The 27550-nt window shown below is 41.2% G+C and overlaps 1 protein-coding gene across 4 annotated transcripts in view; it reads left to right on the top strand.

Moving 5' to 3' along the window:
- The first annotated feature begins 1463 nt into the window (after positions 1–1463).
- U2SURP (U2 snRNP associated SURP domain containing) overlaps positions 1464–27550 on the top strand; it is a 64524-nt gene continuing 38437 nt past the window's right edge. For 2 of the 4 annotated variants that reach the window (XM_080655718.1, XM_080655719.1), the window contains exons 1-6: positions 1464–1645; positions 14391–14435; positions 16055–16186; positions 19301–19399; positions 21805–21919; positions 22322–22455. In XM_080655718.1, the coding sequence (XP_080511844.1) occupies positions 1601–1645; positions 14391–14435; positions 16055–16186; positions 19301–19399; positions 21805–21919; positions 22322–22455 (570 nt within the window). In that variant the 5' untranslated portion in view covers positions 1464–1600. The remainder of the gene's footprint in view (positions 1646–14390; positions 14436–16054; positions 16187–19300; positions 19400–21804; positions 21920–22321; positions 22456–27550) is intronic. The other 2 variants (XM_080655720.1, XM_080655721.1) reach the window with 1 other exon arrangement.

A 27550-nucleotide genomic window follows, 5' to 3' on the forward strand; every position in this document is an offset into this window, starting at 1 on the left:
GCTGTTCTCTTCTATTGCCCAACCCTCATTAAGTTTTAAATCATATAAAGACAACGTATTTTTGTCTCTGCAAGCCTCTACACTTTGGGTAGTCTTTTATACACAAAAAGGGCTCAAAAATAGTTTGCATTGTTAACGTAAAAAAAAACATTGAAACCTGTAAAGAATTTTTGTGAGTTTATTTGAGCCAAATTGTCAACATATGCCGGGAAGCATAACCTCAACGAATTGAGATAATGCTCCGGAGACTGGCGGGTTACATTAGCATTTATACATTGTAATCAAAGGAGGGACATAGGTGAGTTACATGAAATCCACTGGTGATAGATTAAGGAGGTGGGATAAAGCAAAGCGGTGGGAAACCCCTGGGATTGGATAAAAAATAAAATGATGGACACATACTTAGGTGGGTGCAAGGACAATTAACATGATAATGAAGGAATTTGTGCTATCTGTTCTGGCCTCCACCACATTTGGTTGTGCCCCAGGGGGTCCAGAAAAAGGGAAGTTACAAGTTACCCAGACAGTTCAAGGGTGTTATCATAGATACAAAACGACAGATAGGCTCAGTTAAGGTAAAGGTTGACCTTGTCAGGGAAGATACCAGCCTAGGACGTAACTACCCACCATATCTGCGTTTAGGTAAAGTTTAATTTCAGACCATCCTTTGTGGTTACTTTAGGTCTCTCTGAGTTTGCAAGACTGTCATGCAAGCCTCCCCTGAGCCTGTCAGGTCAGCATGTGGCCCCTTTCGTCCACAGCATAAATGAATTAGAGTGAAGTCATGAACTTATCCTCTTCCCTTCCCCCAGTCCTCAGAGCCATCTTTAAAAACTTAAAATCTGCCCACGTCACGGTCCTAGTTAACTCTGTTGAAGGCCACTCTATATCCTCAGAACATACTTCTAAATCCTAAGCACCCTGGTTGCCTCAGGGCCCTGTATGAACTTATTTAGAATATGGTATCTTTATGATTTTCTCTTATCTTGTCTCTGTAGATGCCCTAAATAGAGTCTATCTTCCCATTGCCGGAACCTCAGGTTGGGTCAAAAGCTCCTCTTCTCCGCTTTCTGGGCACAATTCTATACTCAAGTACCTTGAGCAAACTGTAAGTTTCCCACCAGGGTGTGAGCTCCCAAGTGGTGCGAACAAGTCTGCACCGAGCACCAGGTTCCGGGCCTAGGCCGTTCCAGACCTATTTTCGGAGTTGAAGTAAAATCCTGCCCACCTGATCAGTGCCTTTCTTCTTTAAGGAGACGTCTCCTCCTCTCCAGGAAGCAGAACCCGCTCGCACCTATCAGGGATTGGCACTTGAAAAATAGTGAAGTATCGGCAGCCCCTGAAAGCCAAGACCAGAAGCTTCTTTAAGTTCCCGGGTCCAATAACACACCCAGCAACCGAGACAACCAGAAAAACCAGCGTAGTGGGCGGGGCCGGGAAAAGGAGACTCCGGAAGTCCTGTGCACACGAGATTGAATACCATCTCGGCAGTTGACTATTCAGCCTTGCAGACGTTCTGGCGGGCTCCGCTGCGATCTACTCTTTCGGCGCTCGACTCGCCGGCGCTGCTGCCCCCGCCGAAGGAGGGGCAAAGCTCAAGATGGCGGACAAAACGCCAGGCGGCTCTCAGAAGGCCAGTTCGAAGGTAATTTCTCAGAGGACTGCGTAAGTCAGCGAGTCTCCCCCAGTCGTCTGGGGCCTGCAGATGCTCCTGGGCGGCGGGAGGGGTTGGGTGGGAGTCCGCGTTTCGGTTGCGATGGCACGCCGGGTGCCGACGCTCCGTGGTGCGCAGGTTGAGAGGCCTGGCGTCCCTCCTAGTCCCAGCCCGGACTCGGCTGGAGACTGGCGGGCCCCGGGGTGGCGAGGGCTGCCGTGAGGAGTCCGGCCCACGCTTGGCATTGGCATGAAGCCAAAGGTTTAGATTGGGGTCTGAAGCGGCGAAAATGCGCCACGGTGTCTCACCTTGTTGCGCTCTGAGGCCGCTGATCACAGCTTGGGAGAGGTGATCGCTTCCCGGCGATTACGTCCCTGCCCATCTTTTCTCGGTTCTTTGGTTTTGGGTCTCACGGTGCCGGCTTCCCTCCATTTCCTTCAAGTCCGCTTGGGAATAAATAACCCGTGGGGCGGGCAGTTGTGAGCCGAGGACCCACCCGAGGGCGCGGGCGGGAGGCGCGGGGCGGGCGCAGCGGGGCTGCCTCTCGAGGTTCACGCGCTGCACGTGGCCTCGCCGTCCGGAGGCAGAACTGAGAGAGTACCGGGTGCGCCCTGCCTGCGGGGCGCGGGTCCCCACGCTCCCGCGTGCGCTTTACTGAAAGGGGGACTTCCGGGGTGCGAGGCTACCTGGATTAGAAAGTCGCTGTGGAGTTTGCAGGGAGTTGTGTGTGCCAGTTGGGAAACCTTTGAGCTGGAGAAGTTGTTTGGTGTTGGGTTGTGTTTAGTAGCATCAGGTCTTAGTTGCCACCTTGGGCGGGTCATTTAATGGGGTTTTGTTTTTTTGAGTTCCTCATTGTGGGAACCCCTTTCACGTCCTGCGTGATTCAGGGTTCGGGTTCTGGAGAAGGCCGCACACAAATGAAAAGAGACTAGAAAAACTTTAATTTGGGAAATGGGGGCCAGGCGGAAGCCCAAGAGAGGACTACTGCTCGCTCTGGCCTTGCCATCCCTTTTATTAAGATTAAGATGGGTACACCCATATCCCCTAGGCAGGAAACTCCAATAATAGCCAATCAGCGAATTTACTTAAGACTAACAGGTGGAGGCTGCTTCAGCTACCAATGTCTAGTGATTAGCTCTGAACCTTCAGAGCAATTAAGGTTGATCAGCCCTCCGGATTCCCTGTCCACACCTCTCCATTAATAAAACAATGATCGGCTTCAGGGACCTCATCTCCAACAGGATATAGGTATTGCCTGCAGTAGCTGTTAAGTTTTTAACGGTGATGTAAGAAGTTTAACACTTAAACGCTCTGTTACATCTTAAAGCCTCTTATTAAGAAGTTAAGTGTATGGTAGACCGGGTGGACGTGTCTTACGTTTACAGTTTGTTGTGACAAACATTAATAACCAGTTTTGTAGTTGCTGTCTCAGTTTGTAATAAATCATAATCTTGTGCCATTTGAGGAATGATGTTCACAATTAGTTTGTAAATACAGTGGCTTTACCAGACATCTTTTAGTTCTGTAAAACTATGGTAGAGGGCCAGTTTTGGCTGCTTTACATTATGCATTTACTCTTTGTCATTTTCTTCCCTCCCTGGTACATTTCCCCTTGGGGATTAGGGGTTTAGTTGGATACCTTACTCTACCCACTTTCTAGAAACAGACTCCTGACAAAAACAGCCTTGCTTACCATCGGGAACTATTGCTAAAGCTAGTTAAATCTATAATAATTCATGCATAAATGTCACAATTTTTTGTTTCTCCTCAAAATAGTATTTTAAGTATCTCCTAGTTTGAGGCCTTGGATACATTTTAATGTCTGTTTAGTCTTCCTTCTATAATAGGACTTCTGGTGATTGTGACTGTTACCTATAATTAAATTGTTGGATCTTCCAGTAAATTCTTTTGTTTGTTTTGTTAATCCTCACCCGAGGATATTTTTCCATTGATTTTTAGAGAGAGTGGAAGGGAGGGGAGAGACAGAAACATCCATCTCACATAGATTGGTTGCCTCTTGCAAGCTTGGCCTGCTGGGGATCAAGCAAGGTTCAAGCCCTTGAACCGAATTGAACCCACGGCCCTTAAGTCCGTGGGTCAAACGCTCTATCCACACCAGCTAGGGCAAATCTTTTTAGATACATTGTTTTTGATTATCATCAGTTGATGCCATTAAGAGATATTCTGATGTCTGTAAAAGGAATCAATATCTCAAGATTCAAATAATATTAATATGATTTTCTCTATTAATATAGAGGCTGCATGATGTAGAAAGATCTTGGATTTTGATAAAAAGCAAACTAAATTTGGTTCAGATCCTGTGTTGGTAATTAATTATATTTGCAATTTTAGGCAGATTTTATAAACCCTTTTTTTAAAAAATTGACCTTAAGGAGGAAGGGAGAAAGAGAGAGAAACATCAATGTGAGAGAGATACATCAATGTGTTGTCTCCTGAATCCTCCCTGACGGGATTGAATCTGAAACCTAGGTATGTACCCTGATGGAATCAAACCCACAACCTTCGAGGACGCTCCAACCAACGGTCATAACTGGCCAGGCCAGATTGCATAAACTCTTGTGAGTCTCAGTTGCTTTTGTAATGTGGATACAATTCATCCCTCTTTTACGGGGTTGATGTAAGGAGTAAATGAGCTAATGTTTATAAAGTACACTAAAGGGCTAATGCACGAAATTCATTGCAAGGGTAGGCCTTCCTTCCCCTGGCTGCCGGCACCTGGGACCAGAGCTTCCCTCGGAGCCCTGGCTTCGTCTGGAAGGTCGTCCGGACATCTGGTCTAATTAGCATATTATGCTTTTATTATTATAGATAATACTAGAGGCCCGGTGCACGAAATTCGTGCATGGGGGAGGGGGGGTCCCTCAGCCCAGCCTGCACCCTCTCCAATCCTGGACCCCTTGGGGGATGTTGGGACTGTCGGTTTCAGCCCAATTCCTGGGACCGCTGGCTCCTAACTGCTCACTTGCCTGCCTGCCTGATTGCTCCTAACTGCCCTCCCTGCCAGCCTGATCACCCCTAACTGCCCTTCTGCTGGCCTGGTTGCCCCTCATTGCCCCCCTCTGCCGGCCTGGTTGCCCCTCACTGCCCCCCTGCCAACCTGGTCGCCCCCAACTACCCCCCTGCTGGCCTGATTGCCCCTAACTACTTCCCCACCTGGCCTGGTGGCCCCTAGTGCCCCCCTGCCAGCCTGTTTTCCCGCAACCGCCCCCCTCTGCCAGTCTGGTCGCCCCAACTGCCTCCCCTGATGGCCTGGTTGCCCCTCACTGCCCCCCTCTGCCAGCCTGGTTGCCCCTCACTGTCCCCCCCCCCCCCCCCCTCGCCAGCCTGGTTGCCCCCAACTGCCTCCCCTGCTGGCCTGATTGCCCCTAACTGTCCCCCTGCTGGCCTGGTCGCCCCTTAGTGCCCCCCTGCCAGCCTGTTTTCCTGCAACTCCCCCCCCCCCACTCTCAGCCCGGTTGCCCCCTACTGCCCCCTCCCCCCCGCTGGCCTGGTTGCCCCTCACTGCCCCCCCAGCCAGCCTGATTGCCCCAAACTGCCCCCCCACCTGCCCCCCCGCCGGCCTGGTCAACCCACACAGCCTGCTGTTCAGTCGTTTGGTCGTCCCTCGCTAACGCCCCTGCTAGGCTGGTTGCCCCACCCAGCCTGCTGGTCAGTCATCCCTTGCTAACCCCCTTGCCAGCCTGGTCGCCCCACGCAACCTGCTCGTGAGTCGTTTTGTCGTCCCTTGCTATAACCCCCCTGCCAACCTTGTCGCCCCATGCAGCCTGCTGTTTGGTTGTTACTGTGAGGGTGTCCTGACCAATTTGCATATTGCCCTTTTATTAGTATAGATTAGTTCTTTTCCCTTCTCCTTTTTATACTTAGAGGAAATTAAAAGTACTTTTCAAGATGTCAGGATAATGTCTAATCCTGAGATTTAGAATCTTAAGACAGGAACTATCATAATGACTGCCCAGGTTGTTCTTTATTTTTAACACAACTCCAGAAATGATTGGAGGGAGGATCAGACTGTTTTGGCTAATACTACAGTATTTAGAGTTTCTAGCCTTTAATCTCTGGTTTGATTTCCCTTACTCTTGTGACCGCAGATGAGTGACATTCTACAATACAGACGAGATTATTCTGTTTCATTCTTTTTCTTTGCTACTTAAATTCCCATTGATATGGAAAGGGATGTTTGTAAATCATATTTCTAGACATTGAAAAAAATTTTAATTTAAAAATGTATGATATACAAGATTTTTGCATAGATAATGGCAAAAGTATTTGACATGTCTTAATTATAAAATACAGAAGTTATGTTAGATAACTTTAAAAATTACATTTTATGTATGCATAAAATGATTCACCTTTATGTGTAGTTGTTCCCAGTGAAGAGATCCCGTGCCCTTTTGTCTTCTGTTTAATTTTTTAAAAGTATATTTTTATTGATTTCAGAGAGGAAGGGAGAGGGAGAGACAGAAACATCCTTGATGGGAGAGAACCATTGATTGGCTGCCTCCTGCATGTCCCCTTCTGGGGATGGAGCCTTTGACCGGAAGCAAACCCGGGACCCTTCAGTCCACAGGCAATGCTCTATCCACTGAGCCAAACTGGCCAGGGCTCTTCTGTTTAATTTTAATTAAAGCCTGGCAAATATAGAAATTCAGAAATGTTTTAGGAATGAGCTAAGATTTTCCTATGCATTATTCCTGTTTATCACCAGACTAAAATACTACTTTGGGGGAGAGGGACATTGATGCTATATTTGATTTTGGGAGGAAAGACAAAGACAAGTTTATAATTATTTGCTTATAAACTTGTAAAACATTTTCTTATAATTTATCAAATTATCATATTAAGAGGTTTTTTTGTTGCTCAGCAAAAATGAGGATATGAAGAGAATGTGATATTTTCTTTGCTTCTGCATTTCCTGTGCTGGTAATAATACCAATATTGAATTGTGTGCCCTGCTACTGCAGTCTTTTTTTTTTTTTTTTTTTTTTAAATATATTTTATTGATATTTTACAGAGAGGAAGGGAGAGGGATAGAGAGCCAGAAACATCGATGAGAGAGAAACATCGATCAGCTGCCTCCTGCACACCTCCCCCTGGAGATGTGCCTGCAACCAAGGTACATGCCCTTGACCGGAATCGAACCTGGGACCCTTCAGTCCGCAGGCCGATGCTCTTTCCACTGAGCCAAACCGGTTTCGGCTGCACTCTTAACAATGCTTATTTTTTCCCACATTTCAAAAATTGGGTTACATAGGTAAATAAACAAAATATTGCTGGCTTCCTTGACATTAAGTACTAAGTTGGTTTGGGAACAATTTTGATTGATTGTTGATTAACCAAGTATTTCACTTATAAGAAATAAGTAAAATGAGCATTCATCCAAAGCTTGTGATCCTTAGGTATTAATTACTGCCTACGTACATGTTTTTTTGTGGTTCCTGAAAATATGTAAGATTTAAATACGAAAATCTGCAAACAAAACACAAACCTTGAAAATTAGGCTCTGCAAAGTTTCGTTTTAGATTAAACTGAATTTTTATTATTATATGGTCATAATCTTAAAATATAAGGTGATTAGTCTTATGTGTGGAAGGTTGTGTTTTGTGTGGAGAGAGGAATTATGAACTTCATATTTTTTTAATCAGTGTTTTTTAGAAATGAATATTTGCAGCATTGGTGCTTGAATATGAGTAAAAAAAATTCCTATCTTAATTGGATTGAATTGTTTTCAGAAAGTCTTTTTTTAAAATTTTTTTATTCCTGAAGATTTGTTTTTCCTGTGAAGTATACCAATAAAAGATACCCATTTGCCTTACTATATACCATTTGGGATGTGAGATGACTCCTGCCTTTCTAATCCTTTTTACAGAGAGCATAAATTTTGAAATAAAAATTAAAACTTGATACAGGAGAGTAAACTAAAAAACATTGATATTACAAATAATTTGTTTTATGTGCTATTATTAAATACCTTTAACATTTTATTACACACCAGCTATGTGCTAGAAATTTTGTGGAAATAACCTTTTTGAAAGCAAGAAACATTTGCCTGTAGCACTTGAGACTATTATTGCAGGACACTCAAAATGTAGTTACAACTTTTCATGTATTGGTACTGTTTTGGATGTAATTTTAAAGATTACTTCAGGTTTGTTATTTAAACTTTATTATACACTAGAGGCCCGGTGCATGAAAATTCATACACTGGAGGGGGGCCCCTCACCCTGGCCTGCCCCCTCTCACAGTCCGGGGACTCTCAGGGGTGGGAGGCAACCCAGCGATCAGGGGAAGGCGATGCCCCCATCACACCTCTGCTGCTGCCACTGCCGGCAGTGCAAGCCTTGGCCAGCCCTGGATACCTGAGCCTCGGGTGGCCCTGGGCAGCTGGGCAGCCGCCAACCGAGGCTTGCCTGTGCCTCAGGCTGGCCCTGGGTGGCTGGGCAGCCGACATCCGAGGCTCGCCTGCACCTCAGGCCTGCCCTTGGGGGCTGAGGGGACTGGGGGACTCCGGAGGCAGGCATACGGAGCGGCTGTGCCGCGCCTGCTGCCCCAGCGGGTCTGAGGGCACCGGGTGCTGCCATTTTTGAGGGCGTGGCAGTCAGTTAACATATTCCCTTATTATTGGCTGTGGGTGCCACCATCTTTGTGAGAGCATGATGGTCAATTAGCATATTCCCTCTTTATTATATAGGATAGTGCATGTCTCAGTGATCATATGGAGTTTTTTTGGTTTGGCTTAGAGAGTGGTATTAAGCTAGATAGCTGTTCCATGTTAGTGAGTGGACAGCATAGTATGTAAACAGTGTATGTTGCAATTTTGTTATATAGGTTAAGCCAACAAATATATCGAGTTCCTGTCACTTGCCAGATCTTGTGCTTGGTTTTGAGAAAGAAAACATTAAATAAGACCCTAGCCACTTTTGGGGGAGCATGCTGTCCAATGAAAGAGGAGAGTCAACATCAAAAGTACCTACAAGTTGGGTGATAGAAGTGACAGCTGGTTGAATGGAGGGTGGGTGGGGGAATCTTTAAGAGCATAGAAGAATTTGACTGATTGAGTCCTTTTGAGCAATGAGAGTTTTGAAGGATAGAGATAAGGAGTGTAAAAAAGAGATGGGTGAGGTGAAGAAAAAGAAATCTCAGGGAAGTGGTCTTGTTTAGATACGGTGCTTGCATACTATCTAATAAAAGAACAATATGCAAATTAACCACCACTCTGCCATGCCCACCAGCCAATCAGGAGTGAGTATGCAAATTAACCACAACCAAGATGGCTGCGAGCAGGAGGCTTGGGTTTTCCCGGCAGTGGAGGAAGCCAAGTTTCCTGCACACTCCGGCCAGCCCAGGCCTCCACTCAAGGCTACAAAGTTTCAATTACATGAGATAAATAAATCCCAACAAAAATGGCAGCAGCCACAGAGCTGGAGAGAGCAGGAGGCTCGAGTTGCCCCCGGCAGTGGAGGAAGCCAAGCTTTCCACACACCCTGGCCAGCCCAGGCCTCCACTCAAGGCTACAAAGTTTCAATTATAGAAGATAAATAAATCCCAACAAAAATGGTGGCAGCCACAGAGGGAGCAGGAGGCTTGGCTCCACTCCAGGCTACAAAGTTTCAATTATAGAAGATAAATAAATCCCAGATAGCAGGGCCTCTGCATGGGTCGCCGGGGTTCGTGGCCGGCCTGCAAACCACCACAGGCCCCTCGCCCAGGCCGCCCCATGCCCCAAGGGAACCCCCACCCTGATCTGGGACACCCTTCAAGGCAAACCAGCTGGCCCCGACCCGTGCACTAGGCCTCTATCCTATCTAATAAAATAGTAATATGCAAATTGACTGTCGCTTCAACACAAGATCGCTGCCCCTATGTGGTCAGAGATCCTGCCCCCATGTGGACACAAGATGGCCACCACAAGATGGCCAGCAGGGGAGGGCTGTTGGGAGGGACCAGGCCTGAAAGGGAGGGCAGTTGGGGGCGATCAAGCCTGCAGGGGAGGGTAGTTAGGGGTGACCAGGCCAGCAGAGGAGGGAAGTTGGGGGCGACCGGGCCTGCAGGGGAGGGCAGTTGGAGGGGACCAGGCCTGCAGGGGAGGGCAGTTAGGGGCAAACAGGCTGGCAGGGGAGCAGTTAGGCATCAATCAGGCTGGCAGGGGAGTGGTTAGGGGGTGATCAGGCTGGTAGGCAGAAGCGGTTAGGGGCAATCAGGAAGGCAGGCAGGTGAGCAGTTGGGAGCCAGCAGTCCTGGATTGTGAGAGGGATGTCCAATGGCCCGTTCAGGCCTGATCCTACCGGGATCGGGCCTAAATGGGCAGTCAGACATCCCTTGAGGGGCCCCAGATTGGAGAGGGTGCAGACTGGGCTGAGGGACACACACACACACACACACACACACACACACACACACACTGTGCACGAATTTCGTGCACCGGCCTCTAGTATGACATAAAAGGAGCTGAGATGGAAAGGTTAAGTTTTAGCTAAATTGTGGAGGGCTTTGAATGCTACAGAATACAATTAAAGAGCCATTCTGGGGGCATAGTTTAGGAAGGATTTGGAAGTGAGGAGGACCAATTTGAAGATTATTGCAGTGCTGATATTAAGGATTGCTTCAAAAATCTCACCTAAGATTGTTTCTGGGAAGCTCTTCTGACATCTTCCTCACTCCCATGAAGATTTGCCTCTGCTCTTGTGGCATAGCTACATTTTTCACTTGTCTCTTTTATTAGCTCCTAATGACAGGAGCTATGCCTTACTTTACTTTATATCTATAATGCAAGGCATAGTACCAGTAGATGGTTGCCCAATAAATGGTTGAATAAAGGGGAGATCTGAACCACAATGGTGTCTTTAGCAAGGGAAAGGGGTCTTTGTAGAAGAGCTGTATTAGAGGCAGGATGAACAGAATTTGACTCAGTTGGTTATAGGGGATAAGGAAGGAGTCCAGGATGACCCTGTTATTATGCTGCTGCTGGCTCACACATTGATTAATTATTATGTACCAAACACTGAGTGCTTCACTTGTATTTATCCTTCACATCATTGCGGAGGCAGGTGCTATTCAGCTTTACACATGAAGGAACTAGTCCCAAGGCTTACAGATCTGGTAAATCTGATTCCAGAATTTGTGCTCTTAACATTTTACTATTTCCAGATTATGAGTTATTGAGAGTTACCACCTAATGTCAGAAGTAAGGTCCAGAGGATAAGATAGTTTGTGAGTCATTTCACATTTATTGGATTTGGGAATGACGATCCAGGGAGCAGTTTGAGAACAGACTGGAACCTATGGGAGGACCGAGGTTAAGATCAGGAATTGGCAGTCATCTCAGTACAATAAAGGTGTTGATTTGCTTCCTGTGGGAGAGATTGTTAAACTTTGGGGAGATGTAAGTGGATGCTTTAGAGGATGAGAGGACAAAGTCATCTGGGAGACAGAAATGGGAATGGAGAGCTGATTAGGCAGAATGGCAGCGCTGGAGGGATGTTACTGTGGATGGCTTGCTAATTTGAAAACTCAGGTGTGGAGGCCTTTCACTTAAAGTAACATTGGAGCAGCCAGGACGAAAAAAAGTTTTTATTCTCAGTCACCAAGATACAGGGTCATATGGTATGAGTATAGTTGGCCTCAACGTTTATCTTGTATCCTCAGCAGCCATCAGAATGATCCTTTTTCCTTTTGGATTTTCTTGCTGTCCTTCTCCACATCTGTACTGTCACTTGATAAATTCCTCTTTATCTGCATCTTTATTTCTTCAAACCTCCCTTATTCTGCCCTTGTTTTTGGGTATTTTCATTTGGATGAGGAATTGTTCTGTAACTTCAGAAGATCTTTAAGCATTAACTTGTTTTTAGGTTCAAGAGAAAATAAAAACCCAAGCCCAAGACAAATAATATGGTTCAGTTCTAGGTTAAGAAGAGGGAGAAGCTCAACTTTTGAAGTAGCATTATATTTACAGTTTACCTGGACCACTAGCTTTAGAAGGTGGCTATTCTTTTAAAAATCTTATTAACTACTATTTGAATTTAACTTGTCTTAAATGTCTGGTTTGCACTAAATATGACCAGTGCCATCTTAGGGTAATTGAAATCAACTAATGTCTCTTCTTAAGCCAGGCTGTTATTTTTAAATCTTAGAAATGATTTGGATGTGGTGGCATAGAAAATTAACAGACTAGCACATTCTTAGGTACTCTTGTATGCTTATTCTTCTGAGTGAACTTTAGAATTATTTTTGGCAATACCCTTGCCCCCTTGCAAAGATTTCCCTTTGGGATTTTGAGCTGTTGAATGAAATTGTGTTAGAAATGTGAATAAATTTGGGTATAATGGACATTTTCTTAATGAGTTTTCTCATGCAGGTATTTGATGAGTCTTTTCAAAAGGTGACTTGAATAACTGAGTCCTTCTGTAAAGTTTGCGTTTTCACACAGGCTGTATACATTTTCTTTAGTTGGTTTCTAGGTGTTTTATGTTTTTGTTACTATTATGATTAGGATATTATTTTTATTAATCTATATATATAAAAGCCTAAGCGACCGTTGCAACCGAACGGACGACCGAACAGGCTGCATGGGGTGACCAGGCCGGCAGGGGGGTTAGTGAGGGACGACCAAACGACTGAGCAGCAGGCTGCATGGGGCAACAAGGCCAGCAGGGGCTTAGTGAGGGATGACCAAAAGACTGACCAGCAGGCTGTGTGGGGCGACCAGGCCGGAGGGGAGTTAGTGTGGACGACCAAGCGACTGAGCAGCAGGCTGCGTGAGGCGACCACGCTGGCAGGGGGGTTTAGTGAGGGACGACCAAACGACTGAGCAGTGAGCTGCGTGGGGCAACCAGGCCATCAGGGGCGCAGTTGGGGGCAACCAGGCCAGTAGAGATGGGCAGTGAGGGGCGACCAGGCTGGCGGGGGGGCTGTTGGGGGTGACCAGGCCAGTAGAGGGGGCAGTTAGGGGTGATCAGGCAGGCAGGCATGGGAGCAGTTAGGAGCCAGTGGTCCCGGATTTTGAGAGGGATGTCCGACTGCTGGTTTAGGCCCAATCCTGCTCAGTCGTTTGGTCGTCCCTCACTAGCCCTTCTGCCGGCCTGGTCACCCCATGCAGCCTGTTTGGTCGTCCGTTCGGTTGTTTCTGTTGCAACGGTCGCTTAGGCTTTTATATATATAGATTAACTGCAAAACACACTTTCAAAAACAATTTGAAATGTGCCCATTTGCAGACAGTGAGAAAATCCAAGAAAATAAATACTCTTAGAAAAGAAAAATGTTCAGTCAGAAGTCTGAATGGTCTGGGGGAAAAAAAATCAACTGCCTTCCAATATAGCTATATTTATTAATCTGCTAAGTAATAAAAATAATATCCTAATCATAATAGTAACAAAAATACAAAACACCTAGAAACCAACTAAAGAAAATGTATACAGCCTGTGTAATCGGGCCTAAACCCCCAAGGGGTCCCGGATTGGAGAGGGTGCAGGCTGGGCTGAGGGGACCCGCCACCTGTGCATGAATTTCATGCACCTGGCCTCTAGTTTAAATGTAAAAAATTTCTTCTTCCATACTATCTTGCCATTTAAGAAAGGTTAGCTGGGAGAAGAAAGTAAATGAGGAGGATCACAATAAAAGTTGGAAAAAGAAAAGCGATGGATAGAAGAACAGAGGTAGGAAGTATCTCCATGGTTGGTTGTTTTGGCCTGATTTTGACTAGGACCCAGTAAAGTAGAGTTCAGAGCAATTAACTGATTCAGTATAAAAATATGGCCTGCTGTTCTTAGCCTTATGTTTAGATAAGATAAATAATGTAGTACTGTGTGGATCTCTATGAATCTTATTTAAATAGTCTTGCAGCTTGGCTTTTTTGTCTTTAATAGTACAAAACCAATAAAATGTCTGCTGAATGTGAACTGTAGATTAATGAAGAAAAAAGATAAAATTTTGAGAGTTGACATTGTTGGCAAGTGCCATGACTTGAAGACTACTTGTGCAATAGTCAGCAACAATGGCATGCCAAAGTTGAAGCAGTCCCCTTAAAACAAGTTGCAGGGCCCTGGCCAGGTATTTAGTTGGTTAGAGCATCATCCCTGTATGCCAAGATTGTGGGTTCGTTCCCCAGTCAGAGCACATACAAGAAATAGTTAGTGAATGCATAAATGAGTGGAATAACAAAGAGGTAGATCTCTCTCTCTCTCTCTCTCTCTCTCTCTCTCTCTCTCTCTCTCTTTCTCTCTTTCTCTCTCTCTCTCTCTAATCAGTCAATCAATAAAGAATTTTAAAAAGCTGCAAATGGAGCCCTAGTGGGGATTTGATAATAGGATTTTGTTTTTCTTTAAAATTTTTCGGCAGAATTGTACCTTTTTATATATCAAGAGTTTATATGTGTATTTTCTTGCTATTAGACTGCTTATATGACTCCTTGGGTGGTTGGAGAAAGTAGGAGAGGTTTTTTTGCTGTGTAGTAAGTTGCTGCTAGGTCAGTGTTACAGCCGTGATGTATCATTTGAATCATATTTTGGGAAATACACATTCTGAATTTTAAAGAATGGACTTGCGCATTATTTTGGATTGCAACTTTTTCATATTAGAGATTGCCCTTTGGTTTTATTAGTTGAGAAGAAATTGCTACAAATTTGGAAAAATTAAGTCTGAAAAATTGAGTATGAGAAACACTTGTTAGTATAGTAAGACATTTTCTGATTGTTTAATATTGACTTACTTTTCATACTTGCAGACAAGATCATCAGATGTTCATTCATCTGGATCTTCAGATGCACATGTGAGTATAAAAGGCAATCTTTGTATGTTTTTTTAAAATTTAATTTCTCTTTGTTTATATCCCTACCCTTATGATTTTACTTGATAAGTACAATTATAATGTACTAGTGGCCTGATGCACGAATGAAGATTCATGCAAGAATGGGCCTTCGTTCCCCTGGCTGTCGGCACCGCCTTTGCTCTGGCTGGAGCAGCCTTTCCGCTCCGGAGCAGCCTTTCTGCCTTCCCATGCTGCCTAGAGGCCCGGAGCAGCTGGGGTGGTGTGGAATGCCTGCGTCGTTGCCATGGCAACGACACAAGGGTCCCACTCAGCGCCTGCGTATGCAAATTAACCTGGCATCTTTGTTGGGTTAATTTGCATACTCGCTCCTGATTGGCTGTGGGCATCGCAAAGGTACGGTCAATTAGCATGTTACTCTTTTATTAGGTAGATGTGCCTATTTGTTTTTATCTTATTTGTTAGATGCCCTTCTCTTTTTGTTCTGTTCAGATAAGTTGGAACAGAACATGTTAGAAACCCAGTATGTATATTTCCTTTTTTTTATTGTGCTTATAAAATTCTATGCATACATAAAGGTGTATACTTGTACATTAACTATGGCATTGCACTATACATTCTCATTCTTTTCTCATTGCACAATATACCTATTGAAATCCCTGTAAGTTAACAGGCATAGCTCTAGTCTAGTTTTTCTAATGGCTCAAATTTGAGCATCATAATGTTCCACAGGAAGAGGTACAATTATTTATTATGGTATTTCTCTGTTGATGGGCATAAACTTTTTGTTGAAAGGGTTTTGGTATTTTGTATAGTACTGCAATGAACATTCTTTACATGTTGTTACAGCAGTACTCAAAGTATGGTCTTCAGACCCCTGAGAGTCGAGAATATTTTAGGGGGTCTCTGAGTTCAAAACTATTTTATAATAACACTAACACATTATTTGCCTTTTTCACTGTGTTGACATTTGCACTTATGGTGAAAAAAACAATTGATGGGTAAAATGTTGGCACCTGAGCACGAATCAAGGCAATGTTTCCCAAATGTATTAGTAGTCATTGTATTATTTTTCTTAGGCACAGAAAAATATGCTAGTTTCTCTTAAGACTTTTTTGATGAAGAAGTAAAATTATTATTAGATTTTGTCCTTTTATATGAGTCTTTTTAATGTCATATATTATGAAATGGAGAGTACCAATAAGGCAGTTCAACTTACCAAAGTGTAATGTTTATCTTGAAAAGTACTTGTGGGATTTTTTAAATTGAGAAATGAAACTAGCTTTTTTTTTTTTTTCATGGAATACTATTTTTATTTGAAGGAGCAACTGAGAAAGCATGGTTGGGTGTTTGGCAGATATTGTCTTGAAAATCAAAGAACTGAACCTGTTACTTCAAAGTAAAGAGCTCTTTGTTACTGATATAAAATTTGAGCTTTCATTGAAAACTTTCCCCATAACTAAGGACCTTTCTGATGAAATTAGTGATGATATTAAGGGATGAGTGTTTTGATAGTGTATAATTAAATTTGTCAATATTTGGACAATGGGGTTATTTCTAGTTTTCAACACTACATATGTGTTGAAACATATAAAAAAACTTGTTTTCCTTTTCCTATAAAGATGGATGCATCTGGACCCTCAGAGAGTGATATGCCAAGTCGGACACGACCTAAGAGTCCAAGAAAACATAATTATAGGAATGAAAGTGCCCGTGAAAGCCTTTGTGATTCTCCTCACCAGAATACTTCAAGAGTAAGTTGTTGATAAAAATAATAAAGTATAGTTAATGAATTTTTTTTTTTAATTGATTTCAGAGAGGAAGGGAGAGGGAGAGAGAGATAGACACATCAATGATGAGAACCATTGATAGGCTGCCTCCGGCACAGCCCCCACCAGGGATCGAGCCCACAACCTGGAATCAAACCCGGGATCCTTCAGGCCACAGGCCAACGCTCTATCCACTGAGCAAAATCAGCCAGGGCTAGTTAATGATTTTAATCTGTCCTTTAATTTGGTGCTTGGATATCTTGTGTTTTTTTTGTTTTGTTTTGTTTTTTAAATATATTTTATTGATTTTTTACAGAGAGGAAGGAAGAGGGATAGAGAGTCAGAAACATCGATGAGAGAGAAACATCGATCAGCTGCCTCCTGCACACCCCCTACTGGGGATGTGCCCGCAACCAAGTTACATGCCCTTGACCGGAATCGAACCTGGGACCCTTCAGTCCGCAGGCCGACGCTCTATCCACTGAGCCAAACCGGTTTTGGCTGGATATCTTGGTTTTGTACTTGTTTCATCTTGTACTATTTGAAAATAGCATTTTTTGTTGTATTTGGGTTAACGATAAACTTAAGTTCATCCAAGGAAATGTTTTTTAGTTATAAGTGAGGTATGTTTTATTTAAAATTTTCTTTTAAAAATCAACGGGTGTTTTGGATGTAAAATGGTTAAATGGTCACATTTTTTGTCCTCTCTCCATCCCCCCATTTATACCACACATTTACTGAACCAAGTGCAAATGCCAGTCACATACACAGATGTTTAAAAAATAGATGGCTCTTGCTCTCAGAGAGCTTATAGTCTTGCCTTGGGAAGTAGACAGACAGGTGCTATTCACACTGGTTAGTGCATTGTCCAGGGCAATACGAGAACCCAGAGAAGGAGCTTCCTTACTGCATGTGTCTGAAAAGTGCTCTCTTTTCTGTTTTAAATGTTTTCTTGTGATTAAATTTGGAAAACATAATAATGAAGTAATCAGCACCAGCCAGTATTAACATTGATAACGCTTAAAAAATTTTCCATGACTATTTCTCAGCATAAAAATATTTTTACTTTGCTGAGATCCATTTTACAGGAACACACTTAAAAATATTCTGTCTTTAGTTCTGATTTTTTTAACTTTCGCAAAATAAAAATTTTTAATGGATGATTGTATTTCTTTGCGTGAATAGTCCTTAATTACCTTAACCATTTCCATTTTGGGTTTAGCTCTTAGGCTATAAATAAAAATTGAGCCCAAACATTTTGTTTTATAAAATTATGTCTTTCATTGAATTTATATGCGATTTTATAATTTGTTTAAACTTTTTAAGTTGAAACCAAAGATGTTGACTGAATGATGGCAAAACATTTTTCTTCCTATTTCAGAGAAAAAATTATCTTGAATCTGTTCCTGAAATCCCATATTGACTTTTGGGTTATAAGCTGCTTTATTTTTTTTTCAAAAGGAATTTAATGTGACTTTAAAATAGTTTGCAGTAATATTACTCTTTCATTTTGCATATTGCAAGGGCAAGCCTTTAAAAAGCAGTTAAAACTGGGATTGATAAAGTCTAATTTTGCAGTTGGTTAACTTCTCATTTTGGTAGGTGCTAGAGAAACCTTCAGATTTAATGGCATATTAATATTTTCAGTTGTATTTAATAAACATTTTAAGTTGTGAATCATAAGCTAACATTCAAATTAATAACTGAACAACTAAAGGTCTATAATTTATTCAAACCATATTTCAGAAGAAAATACTATTTCCTCACTATTCAAAAGTGATTGATGAATGTTTACTTGTGCAAAAACCTGAAATACTGTTTATGATATATTCCCAGCAAAGAAAATGATGTTTATAAACAACACTATTGTTGATGAGGTGATTTCAGGTGCCCCTCAATAGATGTGTGGAGAAAAATTAGTAGTACATATAAACAAGGGAATATTACTTAGCCATAAAAAAGAATGAAATTTTATCATTTGTGACAGCATGGATGAACCTAGAGGATATTATGCTAAGTTGATTAACTCAGTCAGTGAAAGACAAATACCATATGCACTTATATGGAATCTAAAGAACAGAATATATTAATAAGCAGAATTAAAATAGACTCATAGATAACAGAGAACAGACTGATGCTTGCCAGAGGGGAGGAGGGTTGAGGAACTGGGTGAAAATGGTGAAGGGGTTTAGAAGTACAAATTGGTAGTTACCTTATACTAGAGGCCCGGTGCACGAAATTCGTGCATGGCGTGCAATGACCACCAGGGGGCAGATGCTCCAACCGGTAGCTATGGCGCACACTGACCACCAGGGGGCAGATGCTCAACACAGGAGCTGCGGAGCTGCAGTGACTTGGCAGCTGTGGTTCTCGGGTGACGCACTGGAACCAGAGAGGAGGGAGCCCGATTCCAGGGTGCATCACCGGAGAACCGCCCTCTTTCAATCCGGGACCCCTCAGGGGATTTCAGAGAGCCAGTTTCGGCCCAATCCCCGCAGGTCAGGCCAAGGGACCCCACCAGTGCACTTGCCTCTAGTACAAGATAATATTGAATGTAAGCTGTAAGTGGGAAAAAAAAAATAGAAAAGCATTGAGGAAAAAAAAAGAATGAGGTAATTTACTGAATTATACAAGGAAGTGATGCAATTTGTGGTACCTGAACTGTTGGTTATAAGATTTCTACTTAACCATGGAAATGTATGCCTCTTTCTCTTTATTCGAAATGTCTATTTTCTATACTGCTTCTTTTGCTGGGAAACATCTGTGCTTTCCCTCCTCAGTTGCTTTTTTATTCTTGCTGCCAACAAGCAAGTTGAATGAGTTCGAAGCCTTTTTTAAAAAACCTTTTGTATGTTGGTAACCTTCAGCTAACAAATGAAGCTATTCTTTGCTAGCTGAAAGTAATGTATACTCACATCAGATTTAACCTTTAAGGTATGCAGGTACCTGATGCTTAGCATACTCTCAACTTTTTTTACAATGATTTTTTTTTTTTTAAGTTGTCTGTTCTGAAGATTTGGTTATCAGTTTAGGTCTATTAGTTAAGTTATAGATAGTATTAAGACTATGTAAAGGTATGCTTTTTATTTCTTTTCATAGCCTCTTCTAGAAAACAAACTTAAAGCATTCAGTATTGGAAAAATGAGTACAGCTAAGCGAACTTTAAGTAAGAAGGAGCAAGAAGAATTGAAGAAAAAGGTAATGTTTAAAATGTATTGTGAGTGATCCTTGGAAATAAATGTATCCAAAGGGATAGTAAGTGTATGGGCAGTAGAGATATGTTTTTCAGAGATTTTTGACTTCCAGGGTATTCTTAGCTGCCGCCTCCAATTCAAGTCTATGACACAAGGTCTGTTCAGAGGAGTCCGGCTTCTATCCCTGTCTCCTCCACTGTTTTCTCTCTACTATGTAACTATTTTGATTATTTTCTGGTCTATTCTTTTCTATAAGCAAGTGTGTACATGTATATTGTACCCCACTCCTCTTTGTTAGGTGCACAGTAGCATATAGTTTACCTTTTTCATCTTGCTTTTTTCACTTAACATTATGTCTCAGAGATTACTACAAGTATATTGAGATATTTCTCTTTTTTTAAAGTATTTGTGTAGATATGCAATTGTTTATTCAATGAAAATCCTATTTGTTTTGGTCTTTTGCCATTTCAGATAGTGCTGCTATGGATAGTTAATGTGCATATGGTTTTTTCTTTGCTAATGTATCATTGGGACATATTCTGTAAGTGAGATTACTGGGTTGATGGTAAACACGTAAATGTAGCTCTGCTAAATATTGTCAAATTGCTCTCTCTCAGGGCAGGGCCAATTTGCTTTCCTGTCAGCAGTTACTGAGAGATAGTTTCCTCAGAGCCTATCAACAAAAAATGTTATCAAAGTTGTTTTGCCAACCTGGATAGGTGAAAATAGTATCTCAGTATAGCTTTAAATTTGCATTTCTTGTATAAATAAATAAGGTTGAACAACTTTTCTTGTGTTTGTTTCTGTGACTGTCTGCTCCTAACTAAACTAATCTTTCTATAAGTTAGTAGGTTACCTATATTTTTAGAAACCTTGTATATTATGTATATTAACACTTGGTCTATGATATATGGTGCAGTGTTTTGCCAAGTTCCTCGATTGTCTTTTTATTTTGCTTTCACTGTTTTCTCACGTATAAAGTACTTATTATGTAATCAGATTTATGGGTCCTTCTTTTAGGGTTTGTTTGTTTTTTTTTAGTCAAGATTTTCCCATACCCATCTTATAAAGGAATTTCCTCATTTTTTCCTAATACTCACATGGTTTTATTTTTAAAAAAATTAAATCTGTGTATAATGTGAATAATTGGCTCATTTTTATCTCTTTTAAAATAGCTATCAAGGTAGCCCCCATCATCATTCATTGAAAAGTCCATCTCTTCTTCGCTGATTTGAGATGCCACTTTTATTGAATACTAAATTTGCACATGCTGTTGGATTTATTTCCTTACTTTCTATTCTGTTCTAGTGGCCTTTCTATCCATACATTTTGAGGACATTTAGCATAGTTTTAATGGAAATTGTCAAGGTTCTGAGCTTTTTTTTTAATGCCAACTGTCTGGATATAATGCTGCTTCAATTTCTAATATTTTTGTCTTCAGTGGTTTGGAAAGGAAATCTTTGTATTTGTATTCACTGAATTAAATCATTGTGCCTTGGAAACAATATAAACATTAATAGAATAATATATTTTCTGAAGTCAATTGTCATACAATTTGACCTTAGAATTGTCTCTAAACAAATTTACTTAGTGGGTCCTTTTCTACTTCTACCACTTATATAGTCAAACCTCGTTTCTTGAATGTCTCCCATCTAGAAGAATTCAGTTCTCAACCAAGTTGTTCTCAGAAAAGATGTGGACCAAAACTTCAGTTTTCCACCTGACAAACCCTTTCATGCTGATACCTCAGCATAACAAAAAGCTTCCCTCAGGCAACAAAGGGAAGAATGCTTTTGTTGCTGGCCAAATCAGTCGGATGGTTAGCACAATTTTAAAACATGATGACACCATCAAGAGTGCTAATGTTGCTAAAGGTGTGAAAGTGCTCACAAAAACAACTATCACAGGCTTTTGAATAGGTAGAAAACCAGTTGATTGGATAAATAAAAAGCAGGTAGCAGCAATATATGAAAATTTCATTTAAGGCTAATAGGGGATGGTTTGATAAATTTAAGAAAAGAATTATTTATTTGTAGATTATACAGTATATTAGACATGTACTGTGTATAAGAAAGAATAATTTGAGGGTCTGGAATTGATTAATTCAATTTACATTATTTCTAATGGGAAAGAATGATTCGATTTCTGAACAAATCACTTCTTAATTTTTTGGAATGAATTATGTTTGAGAACTGAGGTTCCACTGTACCAGGAGAAGAGCAAAGCCTCTTAGTTTCAGTGTTAATTAATATGTAATATCTATGTCTTAGATTACCTATTAAGACTGCTTAACCTACTTTCCCCAGCAAAGGGAGAGGTTTTGTTTACATTATTCCTTGATGAGTTTAAGCCTACGTACAATAATAATTTTTTGTATTAGGCTATATTAAAGTATTCATGTGTATTTAGGAGGACGAAAAGGCTGCTGCTGAGATTTATGAGGAATTTCTTGCTGCTTTTGAAGGAAGTGATGGTAATAAAGTCAAGACATTTGTGCGCGGAGGTGTTGTTAATGCAGCTAAAGGTAAGCATGAATATTATAGCCCTTGTGTAAACCCAAAAGCCTTGGTTGAATGACCAAGATAATTATGAAAGAAGTTTGGTTGCTTTTGAATTTAATGTTTCCTTTCTATCAGCACCCTTTAGTGGTGATATTAATTATCAAAATAAGTGGCCAAATGTGGATTAATGAGAATTGGAGCCAGATAAGTTTTAAAAATATTTACTACCTTCCAAATTTTAAGACAGCAGAACACTCTGCAAAAACATTAATAAACTTCAGTTTTACTATGAAATTATAAAATTGGTATTTTTGAGACTATTATGTATCAGTACTAAAAGCATTTTATTTTTAAATACAAATAGCAAGTAAACAAAATTCAAATAATATGAAATTAATATTGAAACTTAGTATTTTAAATTTCAGAAGAACATGAAACAGATGAAAAAAGAGGCAAAATCTATAAGCCATCTTCAAGATTTGCAGATCAAAAAAACCCTCCAAATCAGTCATCCAATGAAAGACCACCGTCTCTTCTTGTGATAGAAACCAAAAAGCCTGTAAGTCCTTCTTAAATAAGTGATCACTTACGTTGAGATGACACTGTCAATGGTACTTTTAGAACTTCCACTGTAAGCAGGACTTTGGTTTCTTTTTAATTCTTTTGGGACTAGATGTTGAGTTTTGGACCTTAATCTTCCTAGATGAGAGAGAATAATTTAGAATAGGACATGTAGATAATAGTTCGTGCTCTTTGAGCACTGAGCATTTGCTATTACAATAGTCATAGCATTGAAAAGCAATTGAAAAGTTGACTATATTTTAGTTGTAAATATAAAATAATGGGATTGTATTTTTAAACAATTCTGAACTGAGATATTTATATACCTTGGAAGACTAAATATGTCCCATGTCCCACAGTGTGTCTGGTGATTGGTACATTTTTGGAATTTATTTGGAATTACTACCAGAATTAGTGACACTTTTAAGTATCCTCAATGCTAGAAAAGTTTTTATTTTTTGAGGGTGAGCTTTTTATGTGGGAAGGTAGATGTCATTTAAAAGTCATCCTTATAAAGTATACAATTCAGTGATTTTATATTTTTAGTATCTTTAGTTGTACAGCAATCACTGATCTCTAATTTCAGAATATTTTTATTATTCCAGAAAGAAACTTTATACCTATTTTTAGTCATCACCAATCCCTGGCAACTTTATACCTATTTTTAGTCATCACCAATCCCTATACGTTCTGTCTCTTTGGATCTGTCATTTCTGGACATTTTACACAGATGGAATCATACAACACAAACTCAGCCTTTTGTGTCTGGCTTCTTACATAGTGGGTTCATATGTTGTGGCATATATCAGTACTTCATTCCTTTTTATGGTTTGATGATATTCCATATTATGAATATATCACATATTGTTTATCCATTTATCTCTTTTTTTTAAACATATTTTTATTGATTTCAGAGAGGAAGAGAGAGATAGAAACATCAGTGACGAGAGAGAATCATTGATCAGCTGTCTCCTGCATGTCCCACACTGGGGACCGAGCCCACAACCTGGGCATGTGCTCCCAACTGGAATCGAACCTGGGATCTTTCAATCTGCAGGCCGTTGCTCTATCCACTGAGCCAAACCAGCTAGGGCTCCATTTATCTCTTTTATATATATATATATATATATATATATATATATATATATATTATTGATTTTTTTACAGAGAGGAAGGAAGAGGGATAGTCAGAAACATCGATGAGAGAGAAACATCGATCAGCTGCCTCTTGCACACCTCCTACTGGGGATGTGCCCGCAACCAAGTTACATGCCCTTGACCGGAATCGAACCTGGGACCTTTCAGTCCGCAGGCTGACGCTCTATCCACTGAGCCAAACTGGTTTTGGCTCCATTTATCTCTTGATGGACATTTGGATTGTTTCCACTTTTGGCTATTATAATAGAACTAGTGGCCCAGTGCACGAAATTCATGCACATTAAAGGGGGATTAATTAGAGGAAATAATTTAATATTGCTATTTGCCCTTTATCTATAATAGAAGTGTCAGAGATGAAAGAAAATTAGTAAAATGTATATGAAAACCTTCCTCCTATCAGAGTCTGGGGCCACCATGGGATCCAGAGTCAAGTCGATGCCCACGCACATGCGCCTCAAAATCGTGTGAGACCCAGACTTGGCCAGTCCCACCCCGGTCAAGCCCCACTCGGCAGGGGACATAGCCTCAGGTCCCTTGGCCAGGCGCCAGGATGAGGGACACGGCCTGAGATCCCCTGTCAAGTCCCGCTTGGTGGGGGACATATCCTGAGGTCCCCCATCAAGCTCCGCAGGACAGGGGGGGCGGGGGAGGGTGTAGCCTCACGTCCCTACTGATTGCTTGTTAAGGCTTCTTATGGGAACTTGGCCTCAGCTGTGGGTGCAGCCATCTTTGTGACGGAGTGGTGGTCGATTAGCATATTCCCTCTTTACTAGATAAGACTAGAGGCCCGGTGCATGGAATTTGTGCATGGGGGAGGGTGGTCCCTCAGCCTGGCCTGCACCCTCTCCAATCTGGGACCCCTTGGGGGATGTCCGACTGCCAGTTTAGGCCTGATCCAGTCAGACATCCCTCTCACCATCTGGGACTTCTGGCTCCTAACCGCTCGCCTGCCTGCCTGCCTGCCTGATCACCCCCTAACTGCTCCCCTGCCGGCCTGATTGATGCCTAACTGCTCCCCTGCCAGCCCAATTGCCCCCAACTGCCCTCCCCTGCCAGCCTGGTTGCCCCCAACTGCCCTCCCCTGCAGGCCTGGTCGCCCCCAACTGCCCTCCCCTGCAGGCCTGGTTGTCCCCAACTGCTCTCCCCTGCTGGCCTGATTGCCTACAACTGCCTCCCCTGCCAGCCATCTTGTGGTGGCCATCTTTTGACAACGTGGGGGAGGCCATCTTGTGGCAGCCATCTTGTGATGACGTGGGGGCGGCCATCTTGTGATGACGTCGTGTGACACCACCTAGGCTTTTATTATATAGGATAATGCTAATATAAACATTCACATAACTTTTTGAGTAACTGCCAAACTCTTTTCCAAAGTAGCTGTATCAGCAATGTATGAAGATTCCAATTTTTCTATATCTTTATCAACACTTGTTAAAGTTGTCTGTCTTTAAATTTATTATAGTCATATTAGTGGGTGTGAAGTTGTACCTAATTGTATTTTTTTTATTTACATTTCTCTAATGATGCAAAACATTTTATATGTTTATTATCCATTTATAATTTTCTGTGGAAATGTCTTTATGGTTTCTTGGCCCATTTTTTAATTTGCTTATTTACCTTTTTTGTTTGATTGTAAGAATATTCTACACCTTTTGGAGTCAAGTTTCGTATCAGCTCTGATTTGCAAATGTTTCTCCCATTCTGTGGGTTATTTTTGCACATTCTTGATAGTGTCCTTTGAGCCATAAAAGTTCAATTTATTTGAAGTTCAGTTTATCAGTTTTTTTCTTTTGTCATTTGTGCTTTTGGTGTCATGTCTAAAAAATTGTTGCCTAAGGTCATGAAGATTCACTTCTGTGTATTTCTCTTAAGAATTTTATAGTTTTAGCTCCTAGATTTAGGTGCGTGAACCAGTTGAGTGAAATTTTTTATACAGTGGTGGGCAAAAGTCAGTTTACAGTTGTGTGTACGTGAAAGACAGTTTATTCTTGTATTTTTATTTATTGTATTATAACTATACACCTACTTTTGTTCACCCCTGTATGGTGTGCAGTAGAATTCCAACTTCATTCTTTTTTGCATGTGCATATTCAGTTGTTCTAGTACCGTTTGTAAAAAAGACTATCCTCCTTTGAATTATTTTGGCTCTTATAAAAGGTTATTCTAAAAACACTTTTGAAAATAGTTTTTTTAGGACTATTACATGCAACTTTATTTATACACACACACACACACACAGAGACATATTTTTTTAAATAATTCTTTATTGTTGAAAGTATTACATATGTCCCCTTTTCCCCCCATTGACTCCCTCCAGCCCACCAGCCCCAGGCCTTCAGCACCCTATTGTCTGTGTCCATGGATTATGCATTTGTGTATACAAGGTCTTTAGTAGATTACCATCCACCCACCCACCCTCCCCCATCCTCCCTTTGAGATTCCGCACTCTCTTCCATGGTTCTATGTCTCTAGACCCACTTTGTTCAGCAGTTTATTTTGTTACTTAGATTCCACATAAGAGTGCGATCAAGTGATACTTGTCTTTCTCTGACTGACTTATTTCACTTAGCATGATACTTTCCAGGTCCCTCCCTGCTATCTTAAAGGGTAAGATACTCTTTTTTTACAGCTGCATAGTATCCCATGGTATAAATGTACCACAGCTTTATTATAAATTGTGCTGCTATGAACATAGGTAGGGGTGCATACATTTTTTGTGATTGGTACTTTGGGTTTCTTAGGATATATTCCTAGAAGTAGGATCATGGGGTCAAATGGCAGTTCCATATTTAATTTTTTGAGGAAACTCCATACTGTTTTCCATAATGGTTGCACCAGTCTGCATTCCCACCGGCAGTGTACTAGGGTCCCTTTCTCCACATCCTCACCAGCACTTGTCATTTGCATCTCTCGGATGATTAGTGACTTTGAGCATTTTTTCATATGTTTCTTGGCCATCTATATGCCCTCTTTGGAGAAGTGTCTGTTTAGGTCCTTTGTCCTTTTTTTTAATTGGATTTTTTGTCTTCTGTTAAGTTGTATGAGTTCCTTATATATTTTCGATATTAACCCTTTATGAGATGTGTCATTGCCAAATATGTTCTTCCTTACAATTGGCTCTCTTTTCGTTTTATTGATGGTTTCTTTTGCTCTGCAGAAGCTTTTAAATTTGATGTAGTCCCATTTGTTTATTTTCTCCTTTGTTTCCTTTAGCTTAAGAGATGTATTTGTATACATATTGCTATGAGAGATGTCTGAGATTTTGCTGTCTCTGATTTCTTCTAGGATTTTTATGGTTTCCTGACTTACATTTAAGTCTTTTATTCATTTGAGTTTATTAGTGTGTATGGTGTAAGTTGGTGGTCTAGTTTCATTTTTTTGCATGTATCTGTCCAATTTTCCCAACACTGTTTATTGAAGAGACTGTCTTGACTCCATTGTATGTTCTTGCTTCCTTTGTCAAATACTAATTGAGTGTAGTGGCTTGGGTCGATTTCTGGGTTCTCTGTTTTATTCCATTGGTCTATATACCTGTACTTGTGGCAGTACCAGGCTGTTTTGATTACGGTGGGTTTGTAGTATAACTTGAAATCTGGTATTATGATTCTCCAACTTTTTTCTTTCTCAAGATTGCTGCAGCTATTCGAGCTCTTTTTTGATTCCATATAAATTTTTGGAGTATTTGTTCTAGGTCTGTGAAATATGCCATTGGTATTTTAATAGGGATTGCATTGAATCTGTAAATTGCCTTGGGTAGTATGGACATTTTAATGATGTTGGTTCTACCAATCCATGAACACAGTATATTCTTCTACTTGTTTATATCTTCTTCTATCTCTTTTTTTCAACATCCTATAGTTTACTGAGTACAGGTCTTTTGCCTCCTTGGTTTAGTTTATTTCTAAGTATCTTAATTTTTTTTTGTTGCAATGGTAAAT

Source organism: Plecotus auritus, assembly GCF_963455305.1.
Source record: "Plecotus auritus genome assembly, chromosome: 2".
Taxonomy (NCBI): domain Eukaryota; kingdom Metazoa; phylum Chordata; class Mammalia; order Chiroptera; family Vespertilionidae; genus Plecotus; species Plecotus auritus.